The sequence below is a fragment of the Otolemur garnettii genome, unplaced genomic scaffold, assembly GCF_000181295.1.
Source record: "Otolemur garnettii isolate 467f Iridium unplaced genomic scaffold, OtoGar3 scaffold00017, whole genome shotgun sequence".
Taxonomy (NCBI): domain Eukaryota; kingdom Metazoa; phylum Chordata; class Mammalia; order Primates; family Galagidae; genus Otolemur; species Otolemur garnettii.
In genome coordinates this window covers 29,048,831-29,064,546 of record NW_003852412.1, presented here as the reverse complement: position 1 = coordinate 29,064,546, position 15,716 = coordinate 29,048,831, and the positions used below count along the sequence as shown (strand labels likewise).

General features: G+C 37.9%; 2 protein-coding genes across 2 annotated transcripts in view; one reads left to right on the top strand and one right to left on the bottom strand.

Annotated features, from left to right (window-relative positions):
* SPATA9 (spermatogenesis associated 9) overlaps positions 1 to 7,841 on the top strand; it is a 30,332-nt gene extending 22,491 nt beyond the window's left edge. The window contains exons 4-5 of the mRNA XM_003785988.3: positions 1,283 to 1,378; positions 7,354 to 7,841. Of these exons, the coding sequence (XP_003786036.1) occupies positions 1,283 to 1,378; positions 7,354 to 7,641 (384 nt within the window). The 3' untranslated portion in view covers positions 7,642 to 7,841. The remainder of the gene's footprint in view (positions 1 to 1,282; positions 1,379 to 7,353) is intronic.
* Positions 7,842 to 9,793: 1,952 nt separating this feature from the next.
* RFESD (Rieske Fe-S domain containing) lies at positions 9,794 to 15,255 on the bottom strand. Its single transcript, XM_003785987.2, has 5 exons — positions 15,196 to 15,255; positions 13,865 to 13,965; positions 11,882 to 12,057; positions 11,750 to 11,784; positions 9,794 to 10,107 (listed from the first exon to the last, which is right to left on the bottom strand). The coding sequence occupies exons 1-5, from the start codon at positions 15,253 to 15,255 to the stop codon at positions 9,844 to 9,846; spliced, it is 636 nt and encodes a 211-aa protein (XP_003786035.1). The 3' UTR covers positions 9,794 to 9,843.
* Between the last annotated feature and the right edge of the window lie 461 nt (positions 15,256 to 15,716).

The window sequence follows — 15,716 nt, the reverse complement described above, 5'->3', positions numbered from 1 at the left end:
CAATGTGCCAATTAAATATAAATGAAAAGACTTTAAAAAACAAAAGGCTGCATAATAAACCATGGAGTGGACAGCATAATTTTCCTAACCGTTCTGGTATCATTTCAGGTTTTTCAATGTTATAAATAACTTTTTCATGAACATGATATAAGAACACTGTGTTCAGTTTTCTTTTTAACTGTGCATTTACATGATTTTATTAGTTACAGCCTGTACCTTGTGGAAGTTCATGGAAGCCGCTGACTGGCTCGGCTCTCACTTGCCAGAAGCGTGGCTAACGGCCGCTGCACTGCGGAGCAGGAAGAGAGGCTGTTTCTACTGTGCGCACATCTCATCTGCTCAAGGCCGCAGAGGCGGCCTCTAAGACAGTAGAGTTCCCTTAAACTGAATATGTTCTCCTGATATATTTAAGGCGTGGACACCTATTGCCAGAAACTAGAAATATAGGAGAAACAAATTCATATCTTCTCAGCATTTCAAAGCATTTCAAAATAGCATACTGAGTATGAGCACAGAGCACTTCCTGAAGCTTAAGGATCATCCAAGGTTAATGCTGGCCTTGAGTAGTCTCATGATCAACATTTCCAAACAGGTCATTAATCTCTAGGAAATGCTTAGTATTTTGATTGCTGTTGGCTTAATTGAGGTTGTGAATAATTTAACAAGGAATGATTACATGAATTAGAACAAAGAAAAGACTGTTTTTCTAACATGCACAGCAGCACCTCCTAGTGTGCACAGCTGGTAACTATGAAAAGTTAAAGTAAGATGGCAGAAATATATGTTTGTCATAGGTTTTAATTAACAAAGAAAGTATCTTCTTATTAAAAGGAGAAAAGTAAGCTAATATGTTTTCACAATGTGTATAAAGCCCATATAGCTCTAACATAGTTGATTTTCTTTAAAAAATTTAAATTCTGGCTCGGCGCCTGTGGCTCAAGTGGCTAAGGCACCAGCCACATACACCTAAGGTGGCAGGTTTGAATCCAGCCCGGGCTCACCAAACAACAATAATGGCTGCAACCAAAAAATGGCCAGGCGTTGTGGCAGGCACCTGTGGTCCCAGCTACTTGGGAGGCGGAGGCGGGAGACTCGCGTGAGCCCAGGAGTTGGAGGTTGCTGTGAGCTGTGATGCCACAGCACTCTACCCAGGGGGACAGCTTGAGGCTCTGTCTCAAAAAAAAAAAATTTTTTTAATTCTCATTTTACAATAACATTATAAATATGGCATTGAAACATTGAAAATTCCTGTTTTAATAAAAAAATCTTTTCTATTTTGCAGGTCAGAAAGGGTTCTTTGTTTGAAATCATTTCCTTTCCAGCAAAGACTGCTTTAACTAGCATAATATATGCTTCATATGCAGCGCTAATTTATTTGGTAAGTTAAGAAAATTATTAGAATCTAGAAATAAATCTACTCATGAATGTAGTGCTAAAGATAATACTTGCACGATGGTTCATGCACAGGGATTATCTTCAGTGGGCCCTTCACAAACTGAGGTGTCCTTCTCTTGGTCCACAAAATAACTTAGGTTGAAAATTTCCTTTTCTGATGAGCCAAATTAGTTCACCAAAAACAAATTTGCTTAAATAACTAAAATTATTTTTCATAAATTATATTACTGTTGGAAGATTTTTGGTCAAAAAATTTTGATTTTGCTTTTGCTTTGCTGCAGGTGTTTTGTTTCAGCCTTTGTACCATGGTACCATGGTTGGCTACAGTTCATTATTCCATCATTTTGGGTCTCTGACTCTGGGGGACACAAGTGTTAGTGTATTTTGCATTACAGGAGCTGTGCCTGAAAAAAATGTATAAAAAATTTTATAAATTATAAGGGCAGCACCTGTGGCTCAAAGGAGTAGGGTACTGACCCTGTCTGCCAGAAGTAGTGGGGTCAAGCCCAGCCCTGGCTAAAAACTGAAAAAAAAAAAAATTATAAGGGCTTTATTTTCTGTTAAAAATTTATACTTATGAAACTATAAGAAACAGGGAAGAAACTACAGAGATCCATGAATTATCACAAAATCTATTAATCTGTGTATCACCCAGATGAAGACACAAAACATTACCATGATTCCAGAAGCCTCTTTGTGCCCCTCCCAACTGCTACCTTCCCCTCTGAAGGAAGCCACTAACTTGACCTGTAACACTACAGTTTGCTTGAATTGAATGTAAATGAAATAATTTATGTTCTTTTGTGTTTGTCTTCTTTTGTTTGACATTGCCACTGTGAGGTTCATCCTTTGCCTATAGCAGGAGTCAGTTAATTTTCACAGCTGTGCAGTTTTCCATCATTGGCTGTGTCAGTATCTATTTACCCACCCTACTGCTGAGGAGCATTTGGATTGTTTCTAGTATGGCTGTTGTGAACAAAGTTTCTTTTGGTGAAACTGTTGCACTCTAGGGCATGCAGGTGCTCATCTAGTAGACACTGCCCAAGTTGTCTAAAATGTTTTTAACAATTTACATACATGCCACTTATAAAAGTCCCAGTTCTTCAACAGCATTTCAATCTTTTCCATTTTAGCCATTCTTGTGGATGTGTAATATTATCACATTGCCATTTTAATTTGCATCTCTTTCATTATTAATGAGATTGAGTACTTTTGCATACACTAATTGGACATTTGGAAATGCTCTCTGTGAATTTCTGTTGAAGTCTCTTCCCATTTTTCTATTGAAAGATGTCTTTTTTAAATTATTGATTTGTACTTTAAAAATATATTCTAGGAACAAATCCTCCTTTGATTATATTTGGACAAACTGCTCCTTAGGTTCTAGGACCTACATTTTCACTCTCTTAGCAGTGTCTGTTAAAGCAGAAATTCTTAGCCACACATGGTGGCCAAACAGTTGATCTCACAGAGGCAAAGGGTAGAGTGACAGTGGCCAGAAGCTGAAAAGAGCAGCTGGATAAAGTGGAGATGGTTAATGGGCACAAAAATATAGTTATATAATGAGAAAGAATGAACAATATTTGATAACACAATACAGTGAGCATAGACAACAAGTTAGGGTATACTTTAAAATAAACCATACAAGTGGAATTGTAATGTTCCTAACACAAAGAAATGACAAACACCTGAGGTGATGGGTTCCCCAATTACCCTGATATGATTAACTCACACTGTATACCTGGATCAAAGCGTAACATGTCCCTGTAAAGGTACACTATTATTAAGTACTCCAAATAATTAAAAATAAATATACATACAAATAAAAGTATTTGAAAATAAAGCAGATGATCTTAATTTTAATGTAGTCTAATTTATTAAACTTTCCCTTTATGTTAAGTGCTTTTTGTGTCTTAAAGAGTCCTGACCTACACCCAAGGTCATGCAAATGTTCTCCTCTTTTATAATCTGAGAGCTTTGTTCGTTTACTATTCACTTTAGATCTATAATCCATCTGGGATTGGTACAAGGTAAGGGTCAAATTTTCCTCCATCGGTATTCAGTTGATTCAACCCAATTTATCAGGAGGGGAAACCCCTTTTCCTAGTGTCCTAAAAAACTCCTTTGGTCATAAATCAAGTGTCCTTTAAACACAAGTCTGTTTATGGATTCTCTGTTCTATTCAGTTGGTCCATTTGTCTATTGTTGTATCAGTGCAGCTCTGTATTAATTACAGGAGCTTTCTAATGTTTTGAATAACAGGTAGAATAAGTCCTCGTTTCAATTCATGAACATGGTATATCCCTGTATTTTTGATTGCTTGTATTTCACTTAATCATTTTTATAGTCTTTTTGGAAGAGTTCTTGTACATTTTTGTTAATATTTTTATATACTATTACAATACACAATAATAAAGACTTTTTTCCTATAATCTATAAATTCAGTGCAGTCTCAAATAAAATCCAAGCAGGTATGTGTGTTTCTGTGTATGTAAGTTGACCAGATAATTCTAAAATATATAGGGAAAAATAAAGGGCCAAGAATAACCATGACATCTTTGGGGGAAAAAATGTAGAACTTACTTTTAAATGTATTAATTCACATTTATTTAAAAAAAAAATTTATCAAATATTTTCCAAGTGTTTAAAATTTTTAAGAAGTGCTCAGTGTCTTAAATGTGGATTTTATACATTCAACCAAGCTAGGATGCAAATACACAGCAAAAATATTGTAGGATGAAATGGTTGTGAGGAAATAAAAATTAGACTAAAACAAATTAAACTTTAGTCTATCAAAGACTGCTGAAATCATCTCATATAAATTATGATGCTATAAACTTTATAAGTAGGCAATAGAAATTATTTTTTGGTGATCTGATAATTGACCCTATATATCTATTATGCCTGGGAGAGGTCAGGGTTGGAATAATGGTTTTTAAAACAAATAATATATATGTTGGAGATTAATGCCCTATGTGTGAAACTATGTCAAGTGAAATGTGAAGAACAGTGACATTTAAGGTGAGCTAAACAGGAATCCATTAAGGAGACAAGCAATAATCAGGAAAGCAGGAAGAAAATCAAGAGAAATCATGTCAAGAACATAAGAGACTTAGTAAGTTCTTAGTGGTTAAGTGTCAAATACAAGCAGAAAAAGTCAAGTAAAATGAAGATTTTAAGTGTCCATTAGCTCTAGTAGTAATGATGTTGAGAGGTTAACCATCTTGAGAGTTATTCAGTGTCAAGATGGGAGAAGAAAGAAAAAAGTAGGTTTCAGAGTGAGTAGGAGAAAATAGCATGGAAACAGAGACTCTGGTTTGATCAAGAAAAGAGAGAGTATGCAGCGGTCAACGGGGAGCAGGGTCCCAAGGATGGCTAACTTTAAGATTTTAGAATGGAAGATATTCAAGACATGTTACAGACTGCAGGAGAGGAGCAAGTCAAGAGCAAAGAGGTCGAAGAGAAAGGGAATACTTCATAGAGAAGATGGTGGGGGGGGAGGTTAGAGATGGAAGATACTGACTTTGATCAAGACCCTTTGTTTTTGAGACTGGGACAAAGTAATTAGAATGGCTAGAGATGTATTTTGTAGATGAAGGAAGAGGGAAGAGACTGGACTTTACAACCTTTTTTTCACACCATGGCATTCAAAGAAAATGGTCACATTTGGGTTAAATGGATGAGGCTGTGGGTGCTGGAAGTGATGAGGTGGAAGGTGTCTGGCTCTGAGTTTGGACACACTCAGGTGCAAGTAACAAAAGATGCCTTTTGAAAGTACCTTGTACAATAAATTAACTTGCCTCTGAAAGTACCTTGTACAATAAAGACATTTTAATGCATTAATTAGAAGTTGGGAATTAGGCAGTTCCCAGTTACATACGGTACACCCACAATGCCATGAAAAACCTGGGTGGTATGGTCTGAATGTGTTTCCCCTAAGCTCATATGCTTAAATCTAACCCAGGCTGGTGGTATTAGCAGCTCGTTCCTCTGGGAGGTGATTAGGAAATGACAGTGAGCCTTCATGGGTGGGATTAGTGCCCTTATGAAAGAGTCACCTTGTCCCTTCTATCACGTGAAAACACTGCTGGAAGGTGTCATCTAGGAAACAGAAAATCAGCCATCACCATGCACTGAACCTGCTGGGACCTTGACCTTAGACTTCCATAAGTGTCCATAAATGTGGGAAATAAATTTCTGTTGTTTAGCAGCTGCTATTTAGTAACCCCAACAGCGTAAGATACCAGGGTCTTTCCATCTTTTTCTTCTAAAAACTTGGTTTTAGTCATTACATTTATTGCTTCATGCATCCTGTCAATGTCCAAAGGAGGAAGAGGAAGACAGGTGGAGGCAGAAGGCAGCCTTTCTTTCTCTTTATATAGGACGAAAAACTTCCAAAAACACTTCCCAACCTCCTTCTCAGCAGACATATTTTATTTCATTGGCTACAGGGTCCCATGGCCACACACTAACTTCAGGGACAGCATCTGCGTCCCCCCCTTCTGCGGTGAGAGGTGGGCAGAGCAGGAGGAGATAGGAGGCCAAGAGGCTGAGGCTGCCCAAGCCGGAGGCCCTCAAGCTTCCTCCTGTTACCTCTTTAGGAAAACTTTCTCAGCATTCAGAGTTCATTACCTGACCCTGAGGCATATCTTTTGTGAAATAAACAAGTTTGTTTTCTCATAGTTGATGAATTTTCTATTCTCATTGCTTGCCTTACTTGGCATAATCATTACTAAATATAAAGTAAGTTTAATTAATACAGTTCTTAGAGACTTTGAATTATTGAAGTTATTGTTCTCTTTTATTTTAATACTTTTCCTTAAAGTACTGAATGGCACTTTTTGAGGGGGTGGGGTGAGTATCATAAATTTGCTTAGTGATTATTTACTAACTTCTGAGATCCTTATCAAAAGGATCCTTCCCAAAGTCTCAGAGGAATAAAATTAAAACAAAAAACTACTTTGAAATATTAACATGTTTAAAGATAAATTCTCTCAGAAAATGTTTTATTTAATTAAATCAGAATAATAAAGATGTAAAATATCTAATGAATTGGGAAAAAATATGTAAAATCCCATCTTTATTGAAGCATAGGAGGCTCTGAATTGTTCTCTAAAGGGAACACTCATGTGATCTTGGCAGGAATACAAACTAGTAAAGCCTTTACGGAAAGAAGTATGGAGAGTCCTCAAAGAACTAAAGTACACCTCCCATTTGATCTGGCAATCCTATTACTAGGCATCTACCCAAATGAAAAAAGAAGTTATTTTACCATAAAGATGGACTTATGCACCCACATGTTTATTGCAGCCTGACATGGAAACAACCCAAGTGCCCTTCAACCCCTGGACTAACAATCTGGGGGACAGGTGTACCATGGAGCACTACTCAGCTGTAAAAAGATGGAGATTTTGTATCTTTTAAAACAACCTGGAAGGACTTACAATCTCCTAAGTAAAGGATCACCAGAATGGAAAAGCAAGCATCCCATGTACTGAATATTGAGTTGAAACAAGCAGATTAACAACCTTAGGCCCACATGAGAGAAAAACTCAGTTAAATTCAAGAAGTGGAGAGGCAGGAGAGGGTTGGGCGAGTCCCCACCCAATGGGGACAATGCGTGGGGATAAGGCACACTTCCCCGGAAAGGAGATGGGGACATCTCGGGCTTTGCCTTACCAACATAAGCAATGTAACCTAACCGTATATACCCTCATGTTAATCTGAAATTTAAAAAACATGTATTTGGAAAGAACAAAATTCTCCTAGATTGTGGTATAATATATTTAGAAAAGGTAATGGAGCTGCTGACACTTCCCAGGTGCTGGGGGTCCTGAAAGGAAGTGCTTTTCTCCTAGAGTGTACAGATTAATGATCTCTGTGAAGCATTTTATTGTCCTTTTTATGTTGGTAGCTTAAAAAGAAACTTGACTTTTCAAAAACTTTTTTATTACATAGGCAGTCTGTGTTAATGCTGTGCTGGAGAAAATAAAAAACATTTTCAAAGAAGAAGAATCCATACGACAAAACAGAGAGGAGAGTGAGCATTTCAGGAAAGCCTTCTCCGAGCCTGTGCTTTCAGAGCCCGGCTTTCCCGAGGGTGAGATCAAAGCCAAGCCTTACAGGTCCCTGCTGGAGAAGCCCAACAGCACTTCCGATCGCCCCAAGCTGCCTGCTAATAAGCAGAGTAATAAGATCCAGGTTTTACATTCTGTGTTCGACCAGTCAGCGGAAACAAATGAATGAGCCAGTCTGAACACCAACCAGTCCCAGCGAGCAGAGCTGATGGAGGAGCCAGCTAGTGGGACGCTGCATCTGACGGAAGTCGGAGCCGAGTTTACCCGAATGGAACTGCTCTGCTTTAAAAACAAGGGTGGGACTACTACTAAAATGCCATTCTCTAATATTTATATGGTGGAAAAAATAAAATGAGTCTTGACGTATAATATATGTATTGACTGTACATTTTTAATGAAGAAGAAAATTTGTCCTTTGGTGGGTTAGATTTTACACTGTGGTTTATAATATGGGAATATTTATAATACTTTTATGTTTTTATCAAAGGCTTGTTTTTCACATTTAACTCTTTATCTTGGAAGAAACAACTATCAGAATGCTACATCTATTTTTCACAGCTAATATAAGAACAGATTTATTTGCAGACAGCAGAGTTTGAGCTGCCTATTATTACTTCTCTCACAACTCACTTGGAAAGTTATGAAGTACTTGCACTTCATAGATGCCATCCATTTATAAAGCAAAATATTACTTACAAATGTGTCAAGATTTCTGTATATGAACAGGACATGCTGTGACATAAGAGATCAAGTCCACACCACTCATTGTTGCCACTGGCTCCTGAGAGAAAAGACTTCTGCAATCGGCCCCACAAACCAAGGCCACGGTTTTTGCCCAGAGGAGCTACTTTGATTTCTTCCATATGCTTTAAGTTCTGGACATGTATTCAGACCTGACAGGTCACTGAAGGAGCAGCACCTGACGTAACAGGTGGGGCTGTGCCTACCCCAGACCTGGGCCATCCCCTGCAGCTGTGAGCAGCCGCTGCCATAAACAGCATTTATAAAAAGCCCCAATCTGGCTCATTAGTAGTCTGAGGAATGAGTAGCAAGTGGCGCTCATGCTGTCCACGTTTCCACAGAAAAGGAAATGTAATAATATACAGCAAAGGCTTCTGTGCGCAAAGCCTTTTCCACACATACCTTATTCATTTACTATTTTTACAATAACCAGGGGAAAGAGTCTGAGTGGGCCCCTTAGAATGTTAAGCATTAGGTTGGACTCTTATGGCACAAACATCACTGTCCTTGAGACTAGGTTCCAGTCTTAACAACAGCTGTTCTCATTCTGAATTCTACTAGTCCTGGTTCTTTCTGGTCTCACTTACTCTCATATTGTTTTGTGTGCTACAGAGTTTTATGTGTCAGTACCTAGGGTGTTACCTGAAGTACTTAACATTTAGTAGGGTGTGGGCACCAGGCAACCAGGACACTGCTGGCCATAAATAACTGGCATGGTAAAACCAGGGCAAAACAACTAAATGTCAACCTTGATTGTGACCTTTGAAGAACAAAATCCTGGACCTCCTCTCTCTGTAACATTTACAGGAAACACTTGGACATACATGGACAAAGTTCTCTAAAAAAAAAAAAAAAAATTGTTTATTTGCATTCAAAGCACACTGGCTCACTAAATAGGAGACTTTACAGCTCCTAAGGTGGGCAGTGTATCTTTCTTACTTCAAGAAATTATAACGAGATTCCTTCAGTTTTCATGTCTAGCACAATGGTAAGTTTCTTATTTTTAAGTTTAGCAAGTAAATTGATCTCAGTTTTCAAGGCATTTTTTAAAGACAAAAAGTATGCTATATATTTGGAAAAATTGTACAGTTAAGATTTGAGCATTTTAGTGTATTTAAATTTTACCTAAAAATACACAAATAATAACAATCAAACAAGAGATTTAGTAAATCCACAGAAGCATAAATAAAACAAGAGCAAGAGAATGCTGGTAGCTAAATGGTGGTTGGTTGACTTTACATACTATTAAAACTTTTCTAGAATAAAATATGGTATATCAAATAGGGACTTTTGTCTATAAAGAGGTTTCCTACTAAATCCTACTTTTTACTTACTATTCATTTTGTTTACTCCAGATTATTTTCATCCTTAAATTGAATATCTCAAATCTATAAACTTAAGATTCCAGTCAATCCAGAGGACTGAACAAAACGCATTCTACTGATCGTGATGACAATCCTCACATATATCCCACTGAGTATGTGTGCTCCTAAACCTGTCAGATTTATATGATTTTGAAAGTAACAGTTGTGTCTATGTTGGCCAAAATTCATCTTTGGTATTGAAGCAAAGTTATTCTAAAAATATTTCCAAACATGCACAATATTTTTTCATTGCTATATATTTTTTATCAAGAAGAACTCTTAATTACTTTGAAATCTCCAGTAGCATAAAAGTCAGAGTCACACTTAAAAGGTTCAGTAGAAAGAGTCACATAAATATTGCCGTTGTCCACTGCCACTACATGAGTCCTCTGCTTTATTCCTTTGGAGCACCATTTGGGTTTTGCTGATGGATCTTTAGGATTTATAGACTGATACAGTCCTTCTCCTGTTGCCAAAGTAATTTTATATTTATGCCAAGGGCAAACTATACATGTTCGTCCATCAAAATCCTGCAAAAGAAAATAACTCACTTAATATTCTGACATTTCAAATGTTCATGATAAAACACAGATGCAGGATAGACAGGCAAAAGAACCAAGCTAACATATAGGCCAGCCTCTTTTTTTTATTTAATTTTTTACCTCCCATTTACAAAATATTCAGCATAAAGCAGAACCTAATCTGAGAACAGTCACCATGTCCTTTTGAAGTTGATCAGAAACCCAGTTAGAGCTCTCTCAGAAGCCAGACTTGCTCAGCAACTGCACCATGTAACTGATCTGTGCTGTGATCTGTCAGATGTCAACGTCACTTCCGTGACAGAAATGGGGCAAGGCCTTCAAGAGCTTCTATGGGAATTTTCACTAGCTACTAGAAGAACTATAAGCTCTACATATAAAGTAAATAGTGGTTACTAAACGTATGAGAGCATAATGTTAACAGAAAAGCAATTTGTGACCCAAAGTAGTTAACTGTCAACTTTTTAAATGTCTTAATGAAGTGCTTCACAAAATTAAAGAGGATGGGAATCACCTGGATCTTGATAAAATGCAGCTCTGTTTAACCTCACCAGGTCTGAGGGCAGAGGTGGACAAGACTCTGCACATCCCAGGCGACACCGTGGTTGCTCATCTAGGAGCACCACTCTGAGCAGCAAGGCCTTAAAGTGCTCATTACGGACTAAAAATGAAGGAGATTCTGTGAAAATAACATCAGTAGGTGCTTAAATTTTCCCTCTCTACCAAAAGCGCAGTAATGCTGATTTGTACCTCCATAAAACTACCCGCAAACATTCACATTTTCACAAGTCCCTCAAGTGTAGAGTGGAATGCTCAGTTCACGCTGGACTTTGCACCAGTTAGAGGGAGAGCAGTTTCCCTCATGTTTTCATGAAGCAGAAAACAAAAAATTAGGTGATCAGTTTTGAAATGGAAGGAGGCAGAGGCAATTCTTTGCATTCATCTCCCCATTTCCTCTCAGTTAAGACTTCAAAGTGTGTTTTCTTTTTATAAAACATACATATACTGTATATTTTGTTATATTATAAAAGAAATATATACTCATGGTAAAAAATTCAAATTACGCAGAGTGCATAAAGTAAAAAGTGAATATTATTTTCTATAAGTAAGTGGGATCTCATGAGAATTGCTATTCTACCACTTACTTGCTTTTTTCAGGAATAAAGATATTTCTGATATCCCTCCACACCAGCACATACAGATCTGCTTCATGAATGCAATGGCTACATCGTACAGTAAGGCCACAACCTGGCTATATCACAATTTATTTAACCTGTTTCCTATTGTTAAAACATTTACATTGCCTTCAATTACTCATGATAATAAATAATGCTACAATGAACCTTTCCTATACATATACAAAAACATCTGTGCAATCATATCCATATAATAGACATCTCAGAGTATAACCCTAACCCCAGGCCAAAAGACACACATATGTCTCATATTTATCTGTGACCTGGCTTTCTTCACATTGTAAGGGTTGTGAATATCTGAAATGTTGAAGATTATATTCAAAATATTAAAGTAAAGGTCAAATCAAATGTAAATTATTTTTGAATAAAGAATTAAATAAAAAGAACATAAACAGGAAACATGCAAGTTTGTTGAAAATAGATTTAATTTTACATACCTCTATATCCCCCAAGTGTAAAGGTCCTCCTGAGTCTGAAAAGAAGTTGAATATTATATGTAGGCAATAAAAAAATTGAAGTTGTTTCATTTATGGTAAATAAAATTTTACTAGTGAAAAAGTGACTCTTACGGTAACAGCGAATGTCCATGGCATAATATCCCCCCTCGTGGCTGAAAATGACCACTTCTCTGTCATGGACGACAGCAGTCATTCTTCCACGTTTTTTAATGTCCTCTTCTCTGCCGACACAGACAGAGGAATACTCCTTCTTTTCAGGTTCTGGTACACAGTCATCAAGATTCATGCTAGTTGCGCAAAAAGAAAAAAAGAAGAAAAAGAGAAGAAGAAAAAAAAAGAAAATTGCCAAGCGGTCTTCACTAGTTTGGCTACAACTGAAACCACAAAGGCAACGCTAAGAATGATGAGTCTGAATCTCCTGAGAATAATGGAGGCATTTTCCACACCTACATAAAACAAAACCTTTATAAATACTAGCTTATAATACTACTTTGAGTTAGAGACTCTCAACGCCTGCCAAAACTATATTGTAAGGCTAGACTTGTATTAGATTCATTTCAATGCTTAAGAAGGAAATTCCAAAACTCCTAAGACAGAGACTTAAATTTCATTATTATTCCCCATCAAATTCAAAGTGAACAATGTCCAGTTATTGTTCACATTGTTTCTAGTCTCCTGCTATGGGCAGGATTCCTGGACAGTTTGAGTGAATTGTCTCAGGCCCCATGGCTGAGGTGGCCCACGCAGTTTTGTGTAGATTACATGGCCAGCTCTAAATGGCAGAACCAGACAACTCTTACAGCAAGAGGGGACAGGTGTGAACGGAGGCTTTCATTTTCTTACCTCAGACAGAAATTGCCATTACTTTCTCCTGCTTTATGTTGGGTATTCAAAGAGACAAATTCTCCTTAATTAATTTATATAGGTAGTATAAATATATTTTTTCTTGGCACAGATATGAAGCCTATTTCTTTGAAAGCAACCCTGAGACTTTCCATATACTTTAAGAACATACTCACAGTCTATTAATTTCATCTGAGAAGGAAACATCAAGATATAGTGTCAGGGTTTGGGCCACACATGGAGGATTTTCTTGAGGGTGTCCCCTATGGAGGCATTTACATTTTTTTCTATAATAGATCCAATTTTCCAAGGATTTTTATAATTATTTTTTCTACATTTCTAATCCCAAATCTATCCTCTGTTATTCCTAACCTCTATTAGAGGTAGGAGTTACTATCTGAAAGTTTCTGGAAACATTCTTAATTTTCCCATCACAGGATATAGAATCTGATAGTTTTGACAATAACTTTCAACGTGTGAAGAACCATGTATTATCTTAGAGTTGATAAGAGAGACAGAGACAGGGAGAGACTTGTTCTCCAAGCAACTCTTATTTTGAATCTTAATGTAATTAAATAAAAATTACAAGACAGAAAAGAGTTCTTCTTTTTCCTTTATTTCCTAATTAGTATATTATCAGATATCTCTGCTTGGTCTCTGCCCTCTGCTGCAAAATGGGCATCTTCCATCACCTGGACCACAGCCAGCACTGCGGCCGGCACTAGGCAGGCTCACTCCCTGGGGGTGGGTAGGGAAGAACGGGCTATCCCATCCAGGTCTGAAATGCTATACATACCTAGACTGCTGGAGCAGGGCTTCAACTCCTTCATTATATGACAGAAGTTAAGGGTCCATGGTAACATCTAATCACAACCTACTTTTATCTTTTAGACACTTATTGACAAGTTTCTTTATAATCTACTTAGGGATTAATAATATGTTTGAAAAAAGAAAATAGGCAAAATTATCAAGGAGTGGCTATTAAACAATAAAACTTTCAACAACAGATGTTCAGGTTTTCCTTCTGCAAAGTTCTCCTTCCTCATTAGAGATCATCATTCATTTGATAGATATTTCCTGAACACTCACTATGTGACCAGCACTTCAGGAAGTAAGGCAGATAAAATCTCTGCCCACCCAAACATGACATTCTGCTTGGTAAGATCAATAATAAATAAACAAATACATACTTTAAACATGAAGAGAATAAAAAGGATCATACGAGAAAAAAATAGGGAGAGGCAATTTTACAAAGAACAGGCTGGGGAAGTGCCTGAGATGACAAGTGAGCTGACAGCCCCAAAGTGCAAATGAACTATCCATTCTAACCGCTGGGGGAAGAGAGTTACAAACTGGAAGAACAGCAAACACAAAAGCCAGAGAGAAGGAAAAGTTTTGGTTAACTGAAGAATGCATTAGCCAGATTATGCTCCAGGGCACAAGGACATGATGAGCAGTGTAAGGGTTAACAACTATATTACAGCACATTCAAGAGAAAGTGCATCTTAGAAGGAGGTGCCAACGACCTTGCTGATTAAGAAAAACGATACAAAAGACCAGAGGCGATTTAACACTGTGCACACATTCCAAAGAAATTTACTCATATCACTCTCCACCTTCTTCCTACTTTATCCTCACAATACTAGCCTATCACAAACCAGGACTACATACATAATCAACTCTAAAAGTACCCCTCGTTCCCCCACTAACTAAACCTATAAAACCCCCTACCTATTATAATAAACAGCTTCGGCTCAGTCCCTTTCCCAGTGTGTCTGTCTTTGTCTTATTTGTCAATCCCCTTTCATACGCCGACTCCCCAAACCGCCCCCACCCGCCGGTCGGGAGGTGGCAGAGCAGGGCTGTGAACAGGCAGGAGCCAGGCTGTTCTGTGCTGTGGGTGGATTTTACCCTTAGAACAATGAGCAGCCACTGAAGAGTGTGAAGCAGTTGAATGGGACATGATCTACTTTCAAAAGAATGCCTGGCTCTGCAGAGAATAGACTGTGGTGGAATCAGAATGGAAGCACAGAAATCAAAAAGCTGCTGCATGGGCCCATGGGAGAGCCGGTGGCTTGCACCAGGGTGCTGACTCAGGGGGACGGGGCTCAGGAAGTGGGGAGAAAAAGTAGTAACAGCAGCAGCAGCAGCTACAATTATTTTGTGCTGTGTGACAGGAACTCTTTTAGCCCTTTCTAGTTATTAGCTCCTTTAATCCCCCAATATATTACTAAAAAAAATATGACTGTAATTTTGCAGTGGGAAAAGTGACACACAGAGAAGTGGGGTAGATGAAAAGGTTTGAAGAAGCTATGGAAAAAGAAAGAAATAAAGATGACTCCCAAGGTTTTTGATTTGTGCAACCACACGGACTGTAGTGCCAATGACTGTGATGACAAAAACCAAGAAAGGAATGACATTTTTGCAGGGATGGAAAATCAAGAGCTAGCTACGTATGGACATAATGAGTTTAAAGTGTCTCTGAGGCACCCCAGTGGCTCTATCAGGGTAGTAGTCTGATATATGAGACTGGAGTTGAGAATTGCCAGAGAGAAAAATCTGGGAGTTTTCTATGGTGTCACTTGGACAAGAAGTGTGGATGGGGAAGAAGGTCTTAGACAATTCCTGAAGCACTTCAACATTTAGCGGTCAGGTGGGAGAGAGGCCGAAGAAGGGTAAGACCAGAGGAAGTGTCCAAGCTGGAGGCACCACCCTACCAGACTTCAGGCTATATTACAGGCCCACAGTAAACAAAACAGCATGGCATTGGCAGAAAAATAGAGACATAGACATATGGAACAGAATGGAAAAGCAAGAGATGAAACCAGTCTCTTACTGCCGTCTGATCTTTGATAAACTAAATAAAAGCAAATAGTGAGGAAAGAATCCCTATTCAATAAGTGGTGCTGGAGAACTTATAACCACATGTGAAAGACTGAAACTGGACCCATACCTTTCACCATTTACAAAAATTGACTCAAGAAGGATAAAAGATTTAGATCTGAGACATGAAACCATAAAAATCTTAGAAGAAAGTGTGGGAAAAACTCTTGATGATGTTAGACTAGGGAAATATTTTATGAAGACTTCAGCAGCTATTGCA